Source organism: Lepidochelys olivacea, assembly GCF_965140295.1.
Source record: "Lepidochelys olivacea isolate rLepOli2 genome assembly, chromosome: 3".
In the NCBI taxonomy this organism is placed as follows: domain Eukaryota; kingdom Metazoa; phylum Chordata; order Testudines; family Cheloniidae; genus Lepidochelys; species Lepidochelys olivacea.
Window position 1 is genome coordinate 16,827,212 of NC_140413.1, and position 24,970 is coordinate 16,852,181.

The window sequence follows — 24,970 nt, forward strand, 5'->3', positions numbered from 1 at the left end:
TCTGGCTCTTTACAGCTAGAAGTTCATTCAGTCTCACTCAAACATTAAAACATTCTTTTTTGAAGATTGTAAAAAGCATAGTCTACTGATCATTTTACTAACGGAAGTAGAGAACCCCATATTGCAGAGACCAGCAAATAGGTACCTTTGGACCTTGAACCAAATATAGAAGCCAATATAGTGCATGCTCCAGAACTGATTCAGCCACAGCATGATCACATCACTGAGTCTACAGTATGTGGTCTGTCATTACATCTAAAGCTCCTGCTTGATTAATATTTGGCATTTAATGTTAACACTGAGAACTTAGGAATCTAGAGGCTAACACTGCAGTAATTTCAATTACCATTGTAGTGGTAATGGCCTGGGTTAGTTTTACAAGATCTGTTAATGGAAGGGGAATTCCAGAATTCACAGGTATCAAAATATATTTATACTAATAACCATCAGTTATGAGGTCCTTGATAACCACATTGGGAGAAAGGTCAAATGTCAGTTTTCAAGAAACCAAGCTTTGAGTTTCCAAATGGCCTACACTTATTTCCTCTTCCATATACCCATATATCCAGTACCTGTATCACATGGCAGTATAGCTTTACCATCGGAATTAATGATAATGTTTTAACTGTGGTATATAGTTACACATTGTATATGCAAGTTGGGAAGTACTTTGGCTGAGACTGATTTAAATATCTACTTCCCAAGTGCATAGGTTTACTTTAACCAACCCGCTTAAGAAAAGCAATACGAAAAATATGGCATTTTTACTCTCCCCTACATTTCTTCTTTATTTTTTCTTGTTTGAAACCCTTGTTGCTTTTTGCGGGGCAACTTTATCAAACCATCCTAGCATACACTATTTTCTTCTTGATAACTCTTCCCCTCCCCAACTTCAGTGTTACACGGGGCAGATTGAACAATTCACATTTAGAGATAGAGTTTTAAATTCAAGACCACTTGAAGGCCCATAGACTCTTCCTTAGTGGAGAATGAGAATTCAAAGACATTTTTTTAGATTATTTTCACTTTTGCTAGTTTGTTTAAACGAGTTCACCTTGATGTGTCATGAAATACCCCTTCTTGGTCTTCGTTTTCCTTGTTATACCTGGCCAGCGCAAGCAGCTGAGATCTTTTCTCTACTTTCCCTGCATCTCTGTGCAACGCTTTGTAATATATCTCTATCTGTATTATTTTTTCTAAGCCTTTCAGACTGCTGTTACATGATCAGGATTCTCCTGAATTTCTATGCATTCAATCTCTTCCCGCTCCTTCCTTTTGGCCCGTTTCTTTTTCTTGTGGTGCTTTTTGGAGGGTGGGAAAAAAGTTAGGAAGACGGGTAAAATAACAAAACAGTGCAGTAGTGTGCAACTGCTGGTGAGCAGCAAGCATTTGAACAGTGTGAAGGTCAAGTTTGAAGGCACAAAGAGAAGGGGGACCAACCCAATAAGAAAAGAAGTAACATTTTGCAAAATGGCTGTCCCGTGCTCTTGGAGGGAGTTTTTTATACACTGAGTTCGGGTGTGCTCAGTTGCTAGTACAAATGTGTAAAGCAGGGGTGCACAGTGATCTATGGCAAAATTCAAAGTGTAGATAAGGCACAGTATAGAAATACAATCCATGTCTACATTCCATAAAGTCATCAAGCCTAGGACACCCAACTCTATTGAGGTGACACTGAGAATTAACCAGAAGTTTCCCAAAGGATGAATAACCAGGAAAAAGGTCAGTATTAACACCAGCAGGATGCCGAAGCCAGAAATCAGGACAGGCATAGTTACTGATAAACCATAGTGGTCCATGAAAACAAAGGTAGGATTGAACACGATGAATTTGATGCTCTGTATTAGAGATAGTGGCCTTAACTTCTCCAGCAATTCCACCACCTCCCTTTGTGTGTTTTCACTAGTCCTGGCCACCAGATACATGCGGGAAGCAATGATGTTGTTCTCGTCTCCAGCCTTGGAGAAAATTATGTCATTTTTGAAGTGCTGGAATTCGGATTTTTTTAAAAAGGAGCTCTGGAGGATGCTGATAAAGTCACTTTTGTTGGTGGTGCTGATGTTGCCAACTCTCAGGTACTGATAGTATTGTTCAATCCAGGACACTGTATTGAAACCATGGCTCAGTGTTTTTAAGTCTTCTTGCACAGTGCCATTCCAATATTCAAGAGGTTCATAGATGTAGAATCCTATCACAGGACTGTAGTTGCTGAAATACTTCTGCTGAATGAGGGCATAGGAGACGCTTGGAGACTCACTGGCTAGGAGGTTGATGATGTTGGCCCCCTCACTGATCTGTAAGCACCCCATAAAGGAGAAAGAGGCATAAATGAGATACAGTATCACTACAAATGGCTTGACGTAGATGTTAGTAATCCATTCATTGTAATGCTCTCGTAGGAAATGCTGGATGAAGTGATTCTGGTAGGGGTCAGTCTCATGATGAGAAGTGTGCTGATGGCCGTCGCTCATCATGGTTTGGAACCACATAGGTTTCCTTTCCAGGTATTCTGCTGAAGGGATTTTACAACAGAAGATACTGTGGTAACGGTTCTGCTCCAACTGCCCAGCAAAGACCAAGCAAGAGCCAAAGAAGGAGAAGATATAGAAGTAGTTCAACAGGATGGAGATGCACATGTTCTGGCAGAAAACTTTCACAGCCTCGATGTTGGTGAAAGGACTGGCACCCATGCCAAAGGCTATGAAATACAAGGAACTCGTCATTGTATAGGAGACCATGACATCGGAATAGGTATCTGCTACCCTATCCTTGAATGGAAGGTTCTCTCTGGTTCTGCGCCATCCTGAAAGAAGTTCAAACACTCCCTTGGTTCCATGACCTAAAACAATAACAATAACAACGTATAAACACAGGGTTCCACTTTTCATTCTGCAACGTTCATGTGAACTTTTGGCAACTACGTTTTAGTAAACAGACTTTTAAAAAAAACATTTGTATCATTTTACTAGTTAAATACAAATAAAATTTTCAGATCTGTAGGTCCAAAGTTAGACACTTTAATCATAGTTAGGTACCTAAATAAGCTGTCTGATATTCAGAGGGGCTGCTTGCCCAGCACCTCAGATAGGAGCTGATCCAATGCCCTTTGCAGAGAATGCAAAGACTTGGGCTCAAAACAAAGTGAATTGTTTAGCTGCCTAAATATGGATTTAGGTTGCCTATCTTGAAGTGTCAGAGCTTAAAAATGTTTTTTCAAATAATTATATATATATATACATGCACATACATTTTCTCCTTGTCTACACTTCTTTCTTTCTCTCTCTCTGCTATTAGGGACTGACCCTGTCAGGTAACGAGTGCCCTCAGTTCACACAGTAGGAGGTGCTCCAAACCTCACAAGAACAGGTTCTTATTTATTGTTTAATCATGGGATGCATTTTGGGGTACATTTTGTATTGAACATGGAAGGTCATTCCAGCTATGCTCCTGGCAACCTTGGTTACTGAATATCGTCAGAGTTCTGGGATTCCCCAGCTATCAAATTTTGGCACAAATTGTTTGGCTAAGATTTAATTATTGTTTTTAAATGACATCTTTAGTGAATCAGGTTAGAAAAAGTTTTTTTTCTCTGTGGAAATTGTCAACATTTTGTTCAAAAAAGCAAAAACCTGAATGCAAATGGTTTCTTTTCTTTTCTTTTTCTTTTTTGGATGAAAAGTGATAAAAATTCCAGAGAATGTCTGAAATAAAATGTCAATTTTGGAGCTTTTGGTTTTCCAGAATTAATTAACATTTTTGGGGGAAAGCAGACACTTATTGTGAACATTTTAGTTCAGTCAAAAACTCAATATTCTGCTGAAAACAATTTTGATGGAAAATTTTTGACCAGCCCTAAATCTTTAGCTGTCACTGTAGTGAAGAGAAACTTCCACACACAAATTGAATGTGCCATTTTGAGACTGTGGAATTAACTCCCACCAGTACTGAGGACTATCACAAACCTCACCACCTTCTGCTCCAAGTGCAAGGTGGACTTCTTCAACCAGCCTTCTCTCACATAAACATACAGCAGTGTGTTAGAAAAATAACAACACAGACAAAATCAAAGTGCTATGAAAACAAAACAGTCCACTGCACACACAATTGTCCTTTGGGGAGAGCAGGAGAGAGAGAATGAATCACATGTGACAAATGTGTAATTGTAGCATAATGCACCGCTGGAAGGTGCTCAGATATTATGGTTATGAAAGCAGTGTAAGAAATTATATAGAATAGAATGTAACCCATATGGTCTCCTTGAGTCTGAAAAAACCCTAAAATAATGAATGAGCCATGTTATGATCTCACAAAACATTGGTTTCACAGCATTGTTGTGCTATTTTAGTGATTATTCAGCAAAAAACATTCACTTTGGTCAAAAAGCCACTTTTCTTTGAACTAAGATTTAGATGAACATTTTTTGACTGGTTCAAGTGTTTGCTAAGTGCTAAACCAGTGATGCCGCACCTTTTCCATAATTTGGCCTCCTGTTACAGCACACAAATATTTTGGGACTGTCTTATAACTAGTCATAAAGAAAGGGATGGTAGTTGCAACTCTGTTATGACTCGCCCCCACTCCCAGTTGAGAAGCCATGTTCTAAACTATCTTACATCAAAGCCCTAAGCCAGTGTCTGCTGATGTCAATGGAAAGTCTGTCATTGAATTTATGGGGCTTTGAATCAGTAGACTAAAGAGAATTGCAGACCACGGAAGCAGACATACCACTGGACAGAGAGAGAAAGGTGGAAATTGGAAACCAGTAGAAATAGAATGTTGATATATATATATATATATATATATATATATTCACTGAGCATAGCAAAGGAATTATAAACAGCAAGACAGGAGGAAAAGCCCTTGTAATTGTATCAGAAACACGATGATAGGGAGACCCGCAGTTGGTGACTGGATAACGAAGTGTGCTGAAAAGTCTGTTGGGTTTATATTTTTATTTACTTTTTTCTTATCCACACACTACTTCTGGTGCCAAAAGCAGACCCTTGACAGCTGTTCCGGGCAGGGAAAATTACAGCATAAAATGTCAGGTGCTGTGAATGTTCCCTGTTTTACTGGGGTGCACTGTAAATCAGTGTCCCCCAGCGATATGTAAACATTTGGCCTCACAGAAATTTTCTAGTTAACAAAAAATCTTAATCGAAATGCTCCCCTCCTGTTAACTTAATTTTGATAACTGGTGACTTTTACATTCCTGGGTAAGTTCATGATGAGCCAGGTCAAAGTCGCAGGCTACTTATTGCACATTATCACACAACATTCCTGGGGAATTAAAAATCCTGTGCACGATATTTTAAAATTCTGCATATTTTCTTTGTCAGAATAACACAGAATAATCACACCAGTTTCAATTATTTTTGGTAATTTATTTCACAATACCCATCAGCAGGTATGTCTGTAACAATACAGACAACAACAAAAATTCAAGAAATGCTTTTTGACAAATAGATTCCTTACTAGGCAAATTAATACGGAACTCTGAGTAATAATTCATTTAAACTACAATACAGAACCATATTTCCCACACCCCCTCAGAAGCAGTGCAAAGGCTTGGGGGAATCAGGGGTAACAGCGGAGCTGAGGGAGAGGGACATAAATTGCTGGGAACTTGGGAGCCTGGGTGGGACATCCCACATGTTTTTCCCTGCCTCACGACTACCTTTACCCCCTTATCTTTGGTACTTGATTTCTGCTATTTTCCTGATGACTAAATATGCTAATTTTATTTCCCATATGCTATCTAGCAACTATCATTTTCTGCAACACATACTTTGGACTATTCCGGTTCTTATTGCTTTCTCGCTGCTCAACTGGGGCATCATCTATACTTTATGAGATGGGTAAATGAAGCTTGACTTCTCATCAGGTGACATAGCAGAGCTAGGAGGCAAATGAGTGCGTGAGAGCTAAGATCTTTGTTAGAGCAAACATTTTGTTGTTTTGTGTGAAAACAACCAGCAAACCTTTTTCAGAGTCAATTCTTCTCTGGATTGAATCCCCCATCGTATATGTGTAACCTATATTCTTTGTTCCAAGAAGTATACATGTTTGCCTTTTCATGTCACAAAACGTGAAATTTTGATGAAATGGCTATTTTCCCATCAAAAGCAACCCCTCCCCCCCCCCAAAAAAATCCTATACTGGCTAATTTCCACATGTCATTGACACGGACCTGTGGTGGTCCAATCAGCCTCTATTATTTTTTTCTGTAAAATGGTTCATTGCCTTCCCCTGCACTTAGCAAACAGAGTCATTTTCACACACACACGTGAGTGAAAGTTCAGATGATACGAATGGCATCTGGAATTCGTAACAACATGATTCACAGCACAAATATTTCACCCTGCTCCCATAAGCCCTCCCAACTCTTTCCCCCTGCCAACTCCCAGTAGAACACTGAGAACTCATTTATGGATTCAATCCTGCAAGGTGCTGAGCACTCTGGCCTGATTCAGCAAAATACTTAAGCACACACTTATCTTTCACAGATTAATAGATTCCAGGACCAGAAGGGATCACTGTGATCTTTCTAGTCTGATCGCCTGTATAAAACAGGCCATAGAACTTCTCCAAAATAATTTGTAGGGCATATCTTTTAGAAAAGCATCCAATCTTGATTTAAAAATTGTCAGTGATGGAGAATCCGCTATGGCCTTGGTAAGTTGTTCGAATGGTTAATTATTCTCACTGTTAAAAATTTACAACTCATTTCCAGTCTGAATTTGTCTAGCTTCAACTTCTAGACATTGGATTGGGTTATATTTTTCTCTGCTGGATTAAAAGACCATTATTAAATATTTGTTCCCCATTTAGGTACTTATAGACTGTAACCAAAGCACCCCTTTCCCTTTGCTTTTTTAAGCTAACTAGGTTGCTCTTCTTGAGTCTAACACTATAAGGCATGATTTCTAATCCCTTAATCATTCTTATGGCTCTTCTCTGAACCTTCTCCAATTTACCAGCCTCCTTCTTGACACCAGAACTGGACATAGTATTCCACAGATGGTCAAACCTTGCCAAATACAGAGTAAAGTAATCTTTCTATTCCTACTTGAGCATCTCCTGTTTATGCATCCAAGAATCTCATTCGCCCTTTTGGGCACAGCATAGTACCGGAAGCTCATGGCTAGCTGATTATCCATCACAACCAGCAAACCTTTTTCAGAGTCAATTCTTCTCTGGATTGAATCCCCCATCGTATATGTGTGACCTATATTCTTTGTTCCAAGAAGTATAAATGTGCTTTTAGCTATGTTAAAATGCATATTGTTTGCTTGAGCCCAGTTTACCAAGCAATCCAGATCACTCTCTATCAGTGACCTGTCCTCTTCCTTATTTACCGCTCCCCCCATTTTTTGTGTCATCTGCAAAGTTTATCAGTGATGATTTTATCTTATCTTCTGTGTCATTGAAAAAATGTTCAGTAGCCAAGAACCAATCCCTATGGGACCCCACTAGAAAAACATCCATCTGATGATGATTCCTGGTTTGCCATTTCATTTTGAGCCCTAACAGTTAGTCAGTTTTTACTCCATTTAATGTATGGCATGTTAATTTTAAATCTTTTTAGTTTTTTTAATCAACATGTCATGTGGCACCAAGTCAAATGCCTTACAGGAGTCTACGTGTATTACATCAACACTATTACCTTTATCAACCAAACTTGTAACCTCATAATAAAAAGATATAGTTAGGCTGACAGGATATATTTTCCATAAACTCATGGTGACTGGCATTAACTAAATTATCATCCTTTGATTCTTTATTAATTGAATCACATATCAGCTGCTCCATTATCTTGTCCGGGATCAATGCCAGACTTACAGGACTATAATTACCCCGGTCATCTTGTTTACCCTTTTGAAACATGGGCAAATTTATCTTTCTTCAAGTTTTCTGGGACTTCCTTAGGGTTCCAAGTTTTATTGAAAATCAATATTATTGGTCCAGCAAGCTCCTCAGTCAGCTGTTTTGAAACTCTTGGATGCAAGTTATCTGGACTTGCTAATTTAAAAATGTCTAACTTTAGTAGCTTCTATTTAACATTCTCCTGACATACCAGTGGAATGGAAAGAGTATTATCATATGATTTGACTACATCATTGTTTTTTTCCCCAAATACAGAACAGAAATATTTATTGAACACTCCGGTTCCTATCTTTTCTACATTATTATTGATAATTCTGCCATTTCTATCTAGTAATAAACTAATATCATTGTTGTCATTCTTTTTGTTCCTAATATACTTTAGAAACTCAATCGTATTGTCCTTAAATCTGCTGCCCATAGATTTCGCCTTGTGTCCCTTTGCTTCTAATTTATATTCATTACTATCAACTTCCCCTTTCTTCCATTTCTTTTCTGTATATTTTATAGTTACCTTCACTTCCTCTCTAAACCAGGTATGCCTTTCTTCTTCAGTTGTGGCTTTTGGGGCATCACATATTTGGGGCATCACATTTTTCTTCTTAAATTCTTCCTCTCAGCTTCTTTGGCTCATATTTTCTTTTGTTTTGTGACACTGGCCCTGTTAACGTATATATTTCAGTGGTCCGAGCTATATTCTCTTTGCACATTATAAATATGATAAAATCCGGATCACTTGGACTTAAGGTACGATTACATTTTAGTTATGTGATCAGTTCCTCTTTATCTGTCAAGACAAGGTCTAATATAGAATCCCACAGTGTTGGCTGCAATACTTTTTGAGTTAGGAAATTGTCATCTATCATATTTTGAAATTCCAGTGATGTTTTAATACATGAGACATCCAGCATATAGTATTCATATTGAAATCCCTCATGATCATACCACTTTTCCCCCTACATACTATAGAAGAAGCTATACCAGCAAAAGTTACTTGTATAGACCTGCCTTTAAGGGCTCACTTTACTATACAATCCTCTCCACTACCTATCCCCATTCCAGTGATTCTATCCCAGTTCTGCCTGGGCGGGGGTGGGGAGGGGAATGTTTTCTACATTGTGCATCCTTTTAATACTCCTTTTCCGGAAACTATGCAATTCTCAGAGCCTCAGGTGTCAACTGATTGCTAAGTGGCTAATCATTCTTTTACATTTGCAGCATTTAAGACCATTTCCCTCTGTTTAAGCAGTCGCACAGACACAGCTCTTGAATACATTTCTGCATAGGTCATAACACCTCTCAGCAGACATGTCCAGGGTTTTCATCTGATAAGAAGAATTTTGTACTTATAATAGCAATTTTCAGCTCTATAATGCTTTGCAAATATAAATCCTGTAAGCCCCTTAGACCCTCCGGTTGGATAAGTATTAGTATCCTCATTTTACACGTGGGGATACTCAGGCAAGTCACTTAACCTTTGCCTCAAGTCATACAGTGAGAAAGAGGCATTGATGGGAATAAAGCCCCAAACCCACTCTGCCATAGAGTAGCTACAGGACAGGTGACATATGACATATATAGTAGTAGTGTGAGACTGGGGCCTTACAATGCTAAGCACCGTACAAACGCATAGTAAAAGACAGTCCCTGACCTTAGACTATGAATGAAAAATGAAGGTAGGCGAATGGACACATTTCTATTACCCCACCCCCATTTTACAGTTGGGAAACTGAAGCCCATTGGACTGAAGTGACTGGGGCAAGGTCACAAAGGCAGCAGTAGCTGTGAACCACAATATGCGGAAGAGTGAGGAATTGAACCTGGTTCTCCTAGAGCCATAGTGCAGTGCTTTAATCACAAGCTCAGCCTTCCTCTCTAAAGAGGGATCCTGCGCCCCGCACTGGAAACACCCACTAGCGAGTGCAGTAAAACACCTCCGTTTTATGAATGTAACGAAGGAGACATTTCGAACCACACACACACCTGGAATCATATGCGACAATATGTAAAATCCAGCCAGAGGCCCAGTGACAGCACCCTGCTGAAATCATCATCACACTATGGACACTTTCCTTTCTCTCATTTGAGATTGCTCCAGATCCTCAAAGGTATTTAGTCTCTTAATGTCCTTCGGTTTCAGTGGAATTTAGCAGCTTTTGAGGAATGGGGCCTTTGTGACACTTTCAGGACTGAATATATGCAATACTTTAAAAATACGATGAAATAGACTTGCAGGTGCATTGCCCTCTTGATGGCATTGCGTGTAGGATAACACCCACTAATGCTGATTGGATTTATACAGACACACTGAGAAAGGTGCTTGTACCCTGCTGTGTCTCTCTTTCTTGAAAAGTATGCAGTACAGAATTGCTCTTTTAAGTCACACATCCCTCTAATAATAAAATGGCTAGTTAAAAAAGCTGGCTTCTATAGCAGGAATGTTAAATGAAGCGTAGTGAAATATCATCCAGCAGAACTGCACATCTTTACTGAAGTGGCCCTGCAGGGAAATCTGTCTCAGGACATTGGTTTTTCTATAGTTTAGCACTTTGAGCAAAAAACCCCCCACCCTGAACACATTTATGCCTAAAAGGTTTTTCTCTGCCTTAACATACCTGTGCCAGCCTAATGATATTTTGCATGCCTGAATGGATGGTTTCCAGCTCCTGCATTGTATTCCACTTCCCATGTGAACCCCAATTAGAAAAAATCCTGGAATGAATTGCTTTGCACTCTCTGACAGAGGTGAGCAGTAGGGCTAGTGCTGTCATCTTTGTTTTAAATGTTTGCATTTATTTCTATTAGTGTTGATGTTTCCTGAGGTCTTTTGAATACCCCTCAGAGCCATGGAGGGGCCCAAAATCATGCAGGTCTCTTCACTGCATTTTAGGAGTTCTTCACTGATAGAGATACCATGAGCAATTCAAGTTTTAGTCCTTGGGCCAAATTCAGAAGATGGAGTAAGCTAGACTCCCCCTTACACTCACTTGAGGGTGAGATTTTCACAATTGCTCTGCTGTCGTTGGGAATTTCACTATTAGAGAGTCAGGTCAACAATGAATACTTCCAAAGAGCCTACTCTCAGTTTCCATTAAACTTATTTAAACCCAGTCTACCGCTGTGTAAGGAAGGCTGAGCTCCCACACTGAGGAGCTGGAAGAAGATGTAAGTTAAAAGAGCCCTCATGCTAATTTTACTTTCACCTACCTATGGATCCCTGGTATGTAAATTACACCCCCTCACACTGCCAGATATATCAGTAAGGCAGGTGACAAGCAGTGAGTGTCACTCTTCCCCTTCTTCCCATTTCCTGCTCTCTTACTTTCACCAGCTCCCTTTTCTTGCCAGTCCCTCCATCCTGGTTTTACCGCCAATTAAAAATAGCAACAACAAAAAAAAACTACCAACTACAAAACGTGTGACTAAGAAAACGATGCCAATCACCACCATGTCCATTTGCTTCGGTGTTACAGCCGTGCCCCCAACCTTCCATTTGTTTGTGTTTCTCAGACTGTGTGCCCGCCAGGGGAAGGACTGTTTATATGTGTATCTGCACAGAGACAACACAATGGGGCCTTGATCCTGATTGAATAATAATAGCAATAATACACAGAGACTGGGAGTGGCTGGGTCATTACACATATTGAATCTATTTCCCCATGTTAAGTATCCTCACACCTTCCTGTCAACTGTCTAAATGGGCCATCTTGATTATCACTACAAAAGTTGTTTTTCTCCTGCTGATAATAGCTCATCTTAATTAATTAGTCTCTTACAGTTTGTATGGCTACTTCCACCTTTTCATGTTCTCTGTATGTATATATACATATCTTCTTACTATATGTTCCATTCTATGCATCCTATGAAATGGGCTGTAGCCCACGAAAGCTTATGCTCAAATAAATTTGTTCATCTCTAAGGTGCCACAAATACTCCTGTTCTTATAATGAATAAAGGAGGCCATGTCATATTAAAAACAGTTGAAATATTTACTGTAGATGTTAAAAAGCAAATGTTAAATCAAAATCTTCAAAGTCAAACCCAGCCAAGGCTTGAATGGGAAAAGCATGCAAGGAATCAAAGTGTACAAAATCTTTATGTCTTTGCAGGTAGCACAAGACTCTAGACGATAATTTAGCAACTTCGATTTCAAATCTTTCCCTAGTTATAGCATCTACAACCACTTTTTGGAACTGCACTGCCATTGGTATTGGGTATGAGATCAGGCTTTAGCGCTGGATTTGAACCAATGACCCTGCAGAGAATGTGTTACTAACAGAACCATGCTGGCATTTTTCTGTATTCAAGGTTAGCCTGGCACTTTTTGTTTTAAAGTCACATTTTGCAACCTCACAGATTTTGGATGTTCTTTCTTTCTTTGTTCAAGGAGTACTAAAATACCTAATCATAAAAACCACTCTGAGTTGGAGTAGATCGAAATGTAGAGTACAGATGCAGATGGATTTGTTTAACAATTACCTTGTCATGTGATTTACGTTTGAATTAATACATACAGCTTGAAAATTGTATATATCCCCGAATACCACTTATTTTTCTGCTGTGCCTTAGCAATGATTAAAATCCTTTTTTTCTTTTTCTTATCTATGCCTCTAGATTAACTTTGTAAATAGCGATTATACAAACAGAAATTGTCATCAGATGATGCAGCTTTAAGTGACACATAAAGAAACCTGAGATGAATTTAGATCAAATTACTAATGAATTAATTATTTATTCATTTATGCCAATACCACTGGACAGATTTGTGAAGCTGATTAGAAGACTGAAGCTGCTAGGTACAAAATGGATCTATAACTAGAAAGATCAGGAGGAAGATTGGGAATTTGAGATTACCAATGGGGTCACAGGAAATGGAAGCATTTAAGTATCAAATTGGTTAGTCCATGTAAAATAATGTGATGCAATCTATAAACTCTGATCATAATTGAAGCAGTGAGTTTGGCTATTTACTGTTCTTCAGTTCTAGTAGGCGGTAGGAAAATTTGTGGTATTCAAAGAAAAGCAACAAAAATTATCAAGGGGCAGGAGGAGAGATTAAAAAGAGCAAGTCTGTAGAGCTTGGCTGAAGGATGACTGAGATATTTGTGAGTGTGACAGGAAGGAGAACAGTCCATACATTTTTGAAGGATGTATTCACAATGGAAGGGGAAGAACTGTTTAGAGCAGTAGTTCTCAACCAGGGGTATGCAAATGCCTAGGGGTACACAGAGGTCTTCCACAAGGTACATCAACTCATCTAGATATTTGCCTAGCTTTACAACAGGCTACATAAAAAGTACTAGCAAAGTCAGTACAAACTAAAATTTCATACAGACAATGACTTTTTATACTGCTCTATATATTAGACACTGAAATGTAAGTACAATATTTATATTCCAATTGATTTATTGTATAATTATATGGTAAAAATGAGCAAGTCAGCAATTTGTCAGTAACAGTGTGCTGTGACACTTGTGTATTTTTATATCTGGTTTTGTAAACAAGTAGTTTTTAAGTGAGGTGAAACTTGTGGTATGCAAGACAAATCAGACTCCTGAAAGGGGCACAGTAGTCTGGAAAGGTTGAGAACCACTGGTTTAGAGGTATCCAAAGAGGAAGGGTATAACTAGGAGCAATGGGATAAAATTAAGGGAAATGTTAACTGCTATTCAGATTAAACTTTCCAGTAATGAGATCCATTAGTCTGTGAAATAGTCTCCCTCGGGAGGCTGAGGTTATCCCATTGCTTGAATAATTTAAAGCTAGACTGATAAAGCGTTGTAGGGAACAATCTCCCATTGGCAGGGAGCTAGGTTTCCAGCTCTGACTTCTATGAGCCAGATCCTCAGCTGGTGTAAATCAGCATACCACCCTGGAGATCAATGGAGCCATGCTGATATATACCAGCTGAGGATCCGGCCCTATGACTCTATAATCATCTTGTTTTTGTGGCTTTCATAATATACCAACTAGTCTAATGAAGGCTGTCTTTGGTGCATAAAATTGGTGTGTTCTTACAATGAGATGGCCAGTTCAAGATAGCTCTCTCAATGTAAAATCCTACTGGACACAGGGCACCAGTAGTTGTTACTCCCTTGATCCAGCTAGTCAAATCAACCTCATACCCCTCACCTGGAGTCCACCTCAGGTAGCGACACTGATGTAAAATCTCCAGTGCCTTGTTTCACACTGAGATATCTATCCTGAAGTAAAACCACTCCCCCCTGTGACCCCATATGCCAAGTTGCAATGCTCAGAGTGGAGAGCTGGGTCCAGCCCCATGAGGCAGGAGCTGCCGGCAGTGGGGGGTGGGCTTGCTCTCCAGCTCACAACCAATGACCCATCACCCCCCACCACCCTCCAATGCAAAACCTGGCTCCACCACTGAGTGCACCCCAGAGTAGGTGAGCTTTTCTGGGCAGCCTGGAAAGTGAGGTAATAGTTTTTGAAGTTTTAAATGATTATTTGTATTATGGGAGTGCCTATAGGCAACCACCATCAGGGACCCATTGTGCTAAGGGCTGTATATATGTAAAGCAACAGGCAGTCCTTGACTTGAAGAGTTCTAAATTGACAAGACAGACAAAGGAAAAGAAGGGAAACTGAGTCAAAGACACTCTCCCCATAGCAGAGTCAGGACTAGAACACCGCTCAGTTCAGTCCCCGCTCCACTAGACCATTATGCCTCACTAAAACACATGTACATAAATAATCATAATACTGTAGTATACATGGTATACTGAAGATTTCACCTTGATGGGTCTCAAAGTGTCATAGTACCGTGCATTACAGATAGCACAAGTAGTCAAGGGGATGGGGGACTGGGACAACTAGCTGAGTGGGAAGGTTGGGATGGATGTCTGAAGGAGGCAGGCATCCTATGGAAAAATAATATGTGATCATGTTATTAAAGACTGTATCATAATGCATATGCAAAATGCCAGAATTAAGGTCATACAGACAACCTTAAGTCTGGCATTTCCTAACTTCTGAACGCTTGATTAGCAACTTTAGTAATGTATTTTTAATGGAAGTTTTATGAGTATCCTCCTCATTCAATGTGTGGCCCTAAGTGTTATTTATTGCACACCGTTCAAATCCTGCACTCGACACAGAATTATTAATAGTCCCCTTGGTGATTCTAAGGTGGTCTCACCACGGTGTCTGTGTGCATTGCATACATCAACGAGTTTATCTTCACAATATTCCTGTGAGATTAAGTAATATGATCCTCCCCATTTTACAGCATGGGAACTGAGGCACTGAGAGATTAAGGCTAAAATTGTCAAATATCCACTAATTCTGGGAACCCAACTTGAGACATCTATGCTGTTATTTTCCAGAGTAATTAGCATTTTTATAGCACTTGATATGCTCAAAGCACAGCGCCAATCAACTTCAGCTGCAGCTTTGAGTGCTCAACCCTGTCAGGTGTCTCACCCTGGGCACCCAGAAAATGAGAAAGACACAATTAGTGACCACGTGGGAACATTTTGATTTAAGTGACTTGCCCAGCATCACACAGGAACTCTATGGCAGAGGCATGGATAGAATCTTAGCCATGAGACCATCCTATCTCTTTTTGCAAGCCTGTGCCCCATACATTACACATCTTCCAGCTTCTGCAACGAATGAGGCAGGGGTCCTACAAGTAAGAGCCTCTTTCACTACACAACCCTAAATAATCTCCAGATGACTGTTGAGTGTGCCTGGTGCAGAGCTTGGAATTATATTGAGGAGTTCCTTCCTGGAGAGTAGTCCCATGTTCAGTCCCCTGGACTCATCACGCAGCTTGATCAAATCCTCCTATGTAATATCAGTTGCATAAAACGGGCTAGTTTAGCATATACTGCAGGGCAAAACTCCCATGGATTTCAGTCATGTGCGGTGTTGGCTTTATAACCATGAGCTGTGTTGGCTTGTGTAAACCTTGAAAATCACCAGCCCTTCCCCACGCCACACACACGCTGCAGTTAGCAGCATTTAGCAGCTTATTGATAGCTTATTAATATGAATGAAACCTGACCATTAGCAGTGTGTCCCAACAGGAGATAATTAAGTTTTTGGCAGCATTCTAATAGCATCTGAAAACTGCTTCCATTTTCTCTGTGGCCTCCCTCGTTAGGGCAGTGCGTTAGGGCAGTGTCAGTCTGATGAGTTGTCCACCATTCTTACATTTTATTTTGAATGTGTCCTTTCCTTCTGAGAAACATAAGCTGGGGGTGGGGGGGGTGGGGAAATGAGGGAATAAGGATTGGAGTGGGAACCCTGTCTCTGTTGCTCTGTGTTTCACAACAACCTGCAATAGAGATTCCTAAGGGCTGGTTTACACACACGTTTTGGACCAGTATAACTATTTTGGTTAGAGGTGTGACTTTTTACTGACATAATATACTGGTACAAACCTAGTGTGGATGTATTATACCAATATAAAGGTGCCTTATAGCAGTATAGCTTATTGCCCTTCCTGTACAGGAATAGCTATGTCAATATAAAACATCTTTATATTGATATAACTGTGTTCCCACTGGAGGTGCTGGTATCATTAAAAAAGTATAGTTTTCTAGCATAGGCGAAGCTTTAGGTTTAAATAATATTAAAAAATACTGACAGTTTTGCAAGCTGAACAATTGATTTTTGCTTGGGCTTGTAATATTTGAGGATGTTTGGGTCTGGAATTTTGATTCAGGCTCATCTCTTTCTTCCATTTAAAGAAACTGTCAAGCAGGAGATTTTTCCCTGTAAAAAACCCTGTACAATGAAAAAAAATGAGGGGAATAAGGAAATTGATGGACTCATAGGCTTATACACTTTATGGCCAGAAGGGACCATCATGATCATCTGGTCTGGCCTCCTGCACATTGCAGGCCACAGAACCTCACCCACCTAATCCTGCAGTAAGTCCATAACCTCTGGCTGAGTTACTCCACAAATCTTGATTTAAAGACTTCAAGTTACAGAGATCCGCCATTTACTCTAGTTAAAACCAGCAAGTGACCCATGTCCCAAGTTGCAGAGGAAGGCAACCCCTCTGCCCCCAAGGTATCTGCCAATCTGACCTAAGGGAAAATTACTTCCCAATCCCAAATATGGCAGTTAGACCCTTCGCATGTGCTGAGACCCATCACCCAGACACCTGGTAAAGAATTTTCTGTAGTAATTCAGAGCTCTCCTCATCTAGTGTCCCATCTCCTGCCATTGGAAATGTTTGCAGATGCAGATGGGCTATATGCCATTGTAGGCATCCTCGTCATACTGTCCCCTTCATAAATGTATCAAGCTCAGTCTTGAAACAAGTTAGGTTTGTTTGCCCCCATTACTCCCCTTGGAAGGCTGTCCTAGAACTTCACTCTTCTGATGGTTAGAAACCATTATCTAATTTCAAGCCTAAACTTGTTGATGGCCATTTTGTACCCATTTGTTCTTGTGCCAACATTGACCCTTAACATAAATAACTCCTCTGCATCCCTGTTTGTCCTTCTAATGTATTTATATAGATCTATCATATCTCCCCTTGGCCTTCATTTTGTTAGGTTAAACAAGCCAAGCTCCTTAAGTCTCCTCTCATAAGGCAAGTTCTCCATTCCTCTGATTATCCCAGTAGCCCTTCTGTTCACCTGTTCCAGTTTGCATTCATCTTAAGCATGGGAAACCAGAACTACACACAACATTCTAAATGCGGTCTCACCAGTGCCCTGTACAATGGTAATAAAACTTCCTATCACTACTGGAAATACCGCGCCTGATACATCCTAGGATTTCATTAGCTTTTTCCCAGCTGCATCTCAATGGCAACTCATAGTCATCCTGTGATTGACCAATAGTCTTTCTCCTCTTTCGTTGCTTCCAACTGGTAAATGCCCCACATATAGCAAAATCTCTTGTTCTTAGTCCCTAAATGCATCACCTTGCACTTTCCACGATTAAATTTCATCCCATTTCTATTACTCGAGTTTACAAGGTCATCAACATCTTCTATAATATTTCAGTCCTGCTCCATATTAGCAATACCTTCCAACTTTTATCATATAGATTTTATTAGCACACTCCCACTTTTTGTGCCATCATTAAAATGTTAAATAAAATCTGTCCCAAGGCCAATCCTTGAGGAACTCCTCTAATTACCTCCCTCTAGCCTGACACTTCACCTTTCAATATGACCCATTATACTCTCCCCTTTAGTCTTCCATTCTCATGTTAATCCCCATCTTCTCCAGTTTAACTAATGATTTCCCATCTGGCACTGTATCAAAAGCTTTACTGAAATCCAGCTAGATTAGATCTACTGCATTTCCTTTATCTAGAGAATCAGTTATCTTCTCAAAGAAAAAGATCAGTTTGGTCTGGCATGATCTACCTTTTGTAAAACCATGATGTATTTCATTCCAATTACAATTTAACTCTATACCTTTAAGTACTCTTTCAAGATTAGTTTCAAGACCTTGCATACAACTGAGGTCAAACTAACAGGCCTGTAGTTTCCCAGATCATTTTTTCCCCATTTTCTCTGCAACCTTTCCCTACAATTTTTTCTCCTTGCTTGTGATGCAGGGTTCAGATTGTTTCTGCAACTTGGACTTAAAATAATTCAAAGCCTCCTCCACGTTCAGATTCTTGAGTTCTTCAGTCTAGTCAACTTCCCTAACTAATTCTCTTAAATTTGTAAAGGTTGCCCTTTTGAAATCAGGGACCCTTATTGTAGACCTATTTTTGTTTATCCTTCTATTTAATTTAAGCTGAATTAACTCATGATCACTAGAACCAAAGTTGTCCTCTACAGCCAGTTCTTCTATAGGTCCTCGCTACTTACCAATACTTAATCTAAAATGGCATCACCTCTTGTTGGTTAGGTGACTGTCTGGTGAAGAAATCTGTCATCTCTCACATCCAGGAATATCTGGGCCCTCTCATTATCAGTAGCATTTGTCCGCCAGTCTATATCTGGGAAATTAAAGTCTCCCATAACCACACAATTCCCAGTATCATTTATTTAATTAAAATATAAGAGGTCTATATCCATTTCCAAATCAGATCCTAGGGTTCTGTAGCAAACCCCAAGCAGTATCGCAGTGGAGCTTCTGTTACCTTTCTTCCCCAAAGTGATTTAGACCGAAACAGATTCCACGTTATCCATTCTGTCACTTCATATTTATTTACAGTATGCCTCATCATTAATATACAATACTATTCCATCACCTTTCCTTTCTTTCTGTCTTTCCTGAACAGCACACACTCTTCTTTACCAGTATTCCAGTCAGGACTATTATTCCACCATGTTTCCCTTATCATATAATATCTGGTTTCACTTCCTGCACCAGTAGTTCGAGTTCCTCCATGTGGTTACCTAGGCTTCCTGCACTGGTATACACACATCTTAGTTATTTCCTCTTGGCCTCACCCAGGGTCATAGAATCATAGAATCATAGAATAACAGAGTTGGAAGGGACCTCTGGAGGCCATCTAGTCCAGCCCCCTGCCCAGAGCAGGACCAATCCCAACTACATCATCCCAGCCAGGGCTTTGTCAAGCCTGACCTTAAAAACTTCTAAGGAAGGGGATTCCACCACCTCCCTAGGTAACGCATTCCAGTCTTTCACCACCCTCTTAGTGAAAAAGTTTTTCCTAATATCCAACCTAAACCTCCCCCACTGCAACTTGAGACCATTACTCCTTGTCCTGTCATCTGCTATCATTGAGAATAGTCTAGATCCATCCTCTTTGGATCCACCTTTCAGGTAGTTAAAAGCAGCTATCAAATCCCCCCTCATTCTTCTCTTCTGTAGACTAAACAATCCCAGTTCCCTCAGCCTCTCCTCATAAGTCGTGTGTTCCAGTCCCCTAATCATTTTTGTTGCCCTTCGCTGGACTCTCTCCAATTTTTCCACATCCTTCTTGTAGTGTGGGGCCCAAAACTGGACACAGTACTCCAGATGAGGCCTCACCAATGTTGAATAGAGGGAAACGATCACATCCCTCGATCTGCTGGTAATGCCCCTACTTATACACCCCAAAATGCCATTGGCTTTCTTGGCAACAAGGGCACACTGTTGACTCATATCCAACTTCTCGTCCACTGTCACCCCTAGGTCCTTCTCTGCAGAACTGCTGCCTAGCCATTCAGTCTCTAGTCTGTAGTGGTGCATGGGATTCTTCCGTCCTAAGTGCAGGACTCTGCACTTGTCCTTGTTGAACCTCATCAGATTTCTTTTGGCCCAATCCTCCAATTTGTCTAGGTCCCTCTGTATCCTATCCCTACCCTCCAGCGTATCTAGCACTCCTCCCAGTTTAGTGTCATCCGCAAACTTGCTGAGGGTTCAATCCACACCATCCTCCAGATCATTAATGAAGATATTGAACAAAACTGGCCCCAGGACAGACCCTTGGGGCACTCCGCTAGATACCGGCTGCCAATCTGACATGGAGCCATTGATCACTACCCGTTGAGCCTGACAATCTAGCCAACTTTCTACCCACCTTGTAGTGCATCCATCCAGCCCATACTTCTTTAACTTGCTGACAAGAATACTGTGGGAGACCGTGTCAAAAGCTTTGCTAAAGTCAAGGAATAACACGTCTACTGCTTTCCCTTTATCCACAGAATCAGTTATCTCATCATAGAAGGCAATTAGATTAGTCAGACATGACTTTCCCTTGGTGAATCCATGCTGACTGTTCCTGATCACTTTCATCTCCTCTAAGTGCTTCAGAACTGATTCCTTGAGGACATGCTCCATGATTTTTCTGGGGACTGAGGTGAGGCTGACCGGCCTGTAGTTCCCAGGATCATCCTTCTTCCGTTTTTTAAAGATGGGCACTACATTAGCCTTTTTCCAATCTTCCGGGACTTCCCCCGATTGCCATGAGTTTTCAAAGATAATGGCCAATGGCTCTGCAATCACATCCGCCAATTCCTTTAGCACTCTCGGATGCAACGCATCCGGCCCCATGGACTTGTGCACGTCCAGTTTTTCTAAATAGTCCTGAACCACTTCTTCCTTCACAGAGGGCTGGCCACCTCCTCCCCATGCTGTGTTGCCCAGTGCAGTAGTCTGGGAGCTGACCTTGTTCGTGAAGACAGAGGCAAAAAAAGCATTGAGTATGTTAGCTTTTTCCACATCCTCTGTCACTAGGTTGCCTCCCTCATTTGGTAAGGGGCCCACACTTTCCTTGGCTTTCTTCTTTTTGCCAACATACCTGAAGAAACCCTTCTTGTTACTCTTAACATCCCTCGCTAGCTGCAACTCCAGGTGTGATTTAGCCTTCCTGATTCCATTCCTACATGCCCGAGCAATATTTATATACTCCTCCGTGGTCATTTGTCCAATCTTCCACTTCTTGTAAGCCTCTTTTTTGTGTTTAAGAGCAGCAAGGATTTCACTGTTAAGCCAAGCTGGTCGCCTGCCATATTTACTATTCTTTCTACACATCGGGATGGTTTGTCCCTGTAACCTCAATAAGGATTCTTTAAAATACAGCCAGCTCTCCTGGACTCCTTTCCCCCTCATGTTATTCTCCCAGGGGATCTTGCCCATCAGTTCCCTGAGGGAGTCAAAGTCTGCTTTTCTGAAGTCCAGGGTCCATATTCTCCTGCTTTCCTTTCTTCCTTGTGTCAGGATCCTGAACTCGACCATTTCATGGTCACTGCCTCCCAGATTCCCATCCACTTTTGCTTCCCCTACTAATTCTTCCCAGTTTGTGAGCAGCAGGTCAAGAAGAGCTCCACCCCTAGTTGGTTCCTCCAGCACTTGCACCAGGAAATTGTCCCCTACAGTTTCCAAAAACTTCCTGGATTGTCTGTGCACCGCTGTATTGCTCTCCCAGAAGATATCAGGATGATTGAAGTCGCCCATGAGAACCCGGGTGTGCAATCTAGTAGCTTCTGCGACTTGCTGGAAGAAAGCCTCGTCCACCTCATCCCCCTGGTCCGGTGATCTATAGCAGACTCCCACCACGACATCACCCTTGTTGCTCAGGCTTCTGAACTTAATCCAGAAACTCTCAGGTTTTTCTGCAGTTTCATACTTGAGCTCTGAGCAGTCATACTGCTCCCTTACATACAGTGCAACTTCCCCACCTTTTCTGCCCTGCCTGTCCTTTCTGAACAGTTTATACCCATCCATGACAGTACTTCAGTCATGCGAGTTATCCCACCAAGTCTCCATTATTCCAATCACATCATAATTCCCTGACTTTGCCAGGACCTCCAGTTCTCCCTGCTTGTTTCCCAGGCTTTGTGCATTTGTATATAGGCACTTGAGATAACCCGCTGATAGCCCCTTGTTCTCAGTATGAGGCAGGAGCCCTCCCCTCTCACACGCTCCTGCTTGTGCTTCCTCCCGGTATCCCGCTTCCCCACTTACCTCAGGGCTTTGGTCTCCTTCCCCCGGTGAACCTAGTTTAAAGCCCTCCTCACTTGGTTAGCCAACCTGCTCGCGAAGATGCTCTTCCCTCTCTTTGTTAAGTGGAGCCTGTCTCTGCCTAGCACTCCTCCTTCTTGGAACACCATTCCATGGTCGAAGAATCCAAAGCCTTCTCTCCGACACCACCTGCGTAGCCATTCATTGACTTCCACGATTCGACGATCCCTACCCCAGCCTTTTCCTTCCACAGGGAGGATGGACGAGAACACCACTTGCGCCTCATACTCCTTTATCCTCCTTCCCAGAGCCACGTAGTCCGCAGTGATCCGCTCAAGGTCATTCTTGGCAGTATCATTGGTGCCCATGTGGAAAAGCAGGAAGGGATAGCGGTCCGAGGGTTTGATGAGTCTCGGCAGACTCTCCGTCACATCGCGAATCTTAGCCCCTGGCAAGCAGCAGACTTCTCTGTTTTCCCGGTCAGGGCGGCAGATAGATGACTCAGTCCCCCTGAGGAGAGAGTCCCCGACCACCACCACCCGCCTCCTTCTATTGGGAGTGGTGGTCGTGGAACCTCCAACCTTAGCACAGTGCATCTCATGCCTTTCAACTGGTGGAGTCTCCTTCTGCTCCCTTCCCCCAGACATATCATGTGGGCCACTCCCCGCAATGGTACCTGTGGAGAGAACATGAAAATGATTACTTACTTGTGTCTGCGTTGCTGGTACATGGACGTTCCCCCTTCTTCTTCTGGAGGTCACATGTTGCCAGATTTCTTCACTGTCCTCCTGTCCGTGCTGCGCAGCCTGCTCTGAATCTTCAGAACCTTGTGCCTGTAGAAGCATATCCTGACGTCTGTCCAGGAAATCTTCAGTTTCTCTTATGCAACGCAGGGTCGATACCTGTTGCTCCAGACCTTGAACCTTCTCTTCCAATATGGAGACCAGCTTGCACTTTGTACAGACAAAGTCGCTTCTGTTCTCTGGAAGAAAGACAAACATGGCACATCCAGTGCAGGTCACAACAGTTGAACACTCCATATTACCTTCCTACTATGAGCTTCCTCAGGAGATGCAGTAATTACTCAGAGAAGTCATTAGGGTGTAAGCCTCAGTGGGCTCACTCCAGGCGAACTCCCAGGTCCTTGCCTGATTAGGTACAGTCATTTTACTGCCAGTGTCATCGTACCTCTTGTTTGCCATTCTCCTATCTGCTATCATTCCTTTCTCCATTGCTGTATCCTCTTTTACTTGATTTTCCTCCTGCCCAATATTAGAATCAGACATAGAGATTACAAGGGCTTTTCCCAACTATCTCCCCTAAATTACTAGTTTAAAGCTCTTTTAATCAGTTGTGCAAAGCTCAATCCCAGAAATCTATTTCCTTCCCTATTCAACTGGAGTCCATCCCGTGAGAACAGTCCTCTGCCTGTGAATGTTTCCCAGTGGAAACATCCCAAAGCCCTCCTTCTAGCACCATTGCCTGAACCATTTGTTGATCATCATAACTTCGTCTTGCCTTTGCTCTCCTCCCCTAGAAACAGGTAGAATCCCACTGAAAATCATCTGAGCCTCCATTTCTTTAAGCATCTTCCCCAGCCTGGTGTAGTCTTCTTTGATGCCGTCCAATAAGAATCTACCAGTATCATTTGTTCCCACTTGAATGACAATCAGTGGATTATTTCCTGCTCCCATTAGGATCCTCTTCAGCCTTAGGTCCACATCCTGTATCTTAGCTCCCAACTAAGCTACAAAGTTAGCTTCTGTTCTCTGAATCAGTTCTGGTGACAGGCCTGTCTGGTCTTCTTAGTAGGGACTCTAAAGTTATATAGATCTGCCTCTTCCTGGTGTTGGTGCAATTCTGCAGCCTCCCCTCTTCTGTTCTTCTTACTGGCTACAAGTCGTCTCGTCTTCTGTTCTCACATGAAATCTCCTGTGAGTCATCCTCTGTCCCCCTGGGTTCCAAACTCTGGGTATCTCCTTTGTCTCTGCTCTTCTTCTTATAGGACTAGCCACTCTTCTCTTCTTCCTTTTCTTCCCATCTTTCATTACTGCCTGCCTTTCCCTTTCAACTGTTAAAATTCCAAATGCTTTGACTGTTCTTTCTCTTTCCATGTGTTTAATACAGGTTAAAACATATTTAATGATGGTTACAATGGGAGCGAGCCAGTGATAATTTGAGGCCAAACTCCTGAGTAGAGCTGTCTGAATAAAAAGATTTATCAGTTCGTTGGCAATTCTGAACAACTGAAAGAAAAAAAATTGTTTCAAGTTGAACCAAAACCAAAATTTTTGAAAAATTCTCAGCAAATCACAAAGGAATAAGAAATTTGTTTTGGGTCAAATGAAAAATTTCATTCAACCAAAAATGAAATGTTTTGTTTTGATTTTGAGCTTTTTTTTTTTTTTAACATTTGTGAATTATTTTTTAAAGAAAATTGAAGGAAATTTTAAAACAAAGAATTGTTTTGAACCAAAAAACCTTACATTTAAAAAATTTTTGAAATAGTTTCCCCCCCCAAACTTGAACAATTAGGCAAAATCAATACAAATTCACAAAATATTTTGGTATTGCTAAATCTACATTTTCTGCACAAAAAAATTTCAGCTGAATAATTTTGCCCAGCTCCACTGAGTACATTAACTGTTTGATGGCAAAGCAGTAAATAATAATTTTAAAATACTTGGGTCAGAGAACCCACTAGCTAATAATGGCTTTACTTCTGGAAG

General features: G+C 41.2%; 1 protein-coding gene across 2 annotated transcripts in view; it reads right to left on the reverse strand.

Moving 5' to 3' along the window:
* Window positions 1-1,205: 1,205 nt before the first annotated feature.
* Window positions 1,206-24,970, reverse strand: part of PTCHD4 (patched domain containing 4) — a gene marked incomplete at both ends in the record, with an annotated part of 116,032 nt that continues 92,267 nt past the window's right edge. For both annotated transcript variants that reach the window (XM_084622326.1, XM_084622325.1), the window contains one exon: window positions 1,206-2,839. In XM_084622326.1, coding sequence (XP_084478452.1) covers window positions 1,206-2,839 — 1,634 coding nt within the window. The remainder of the gene's footprint in view (window positions 2,840-24,970) is intronic.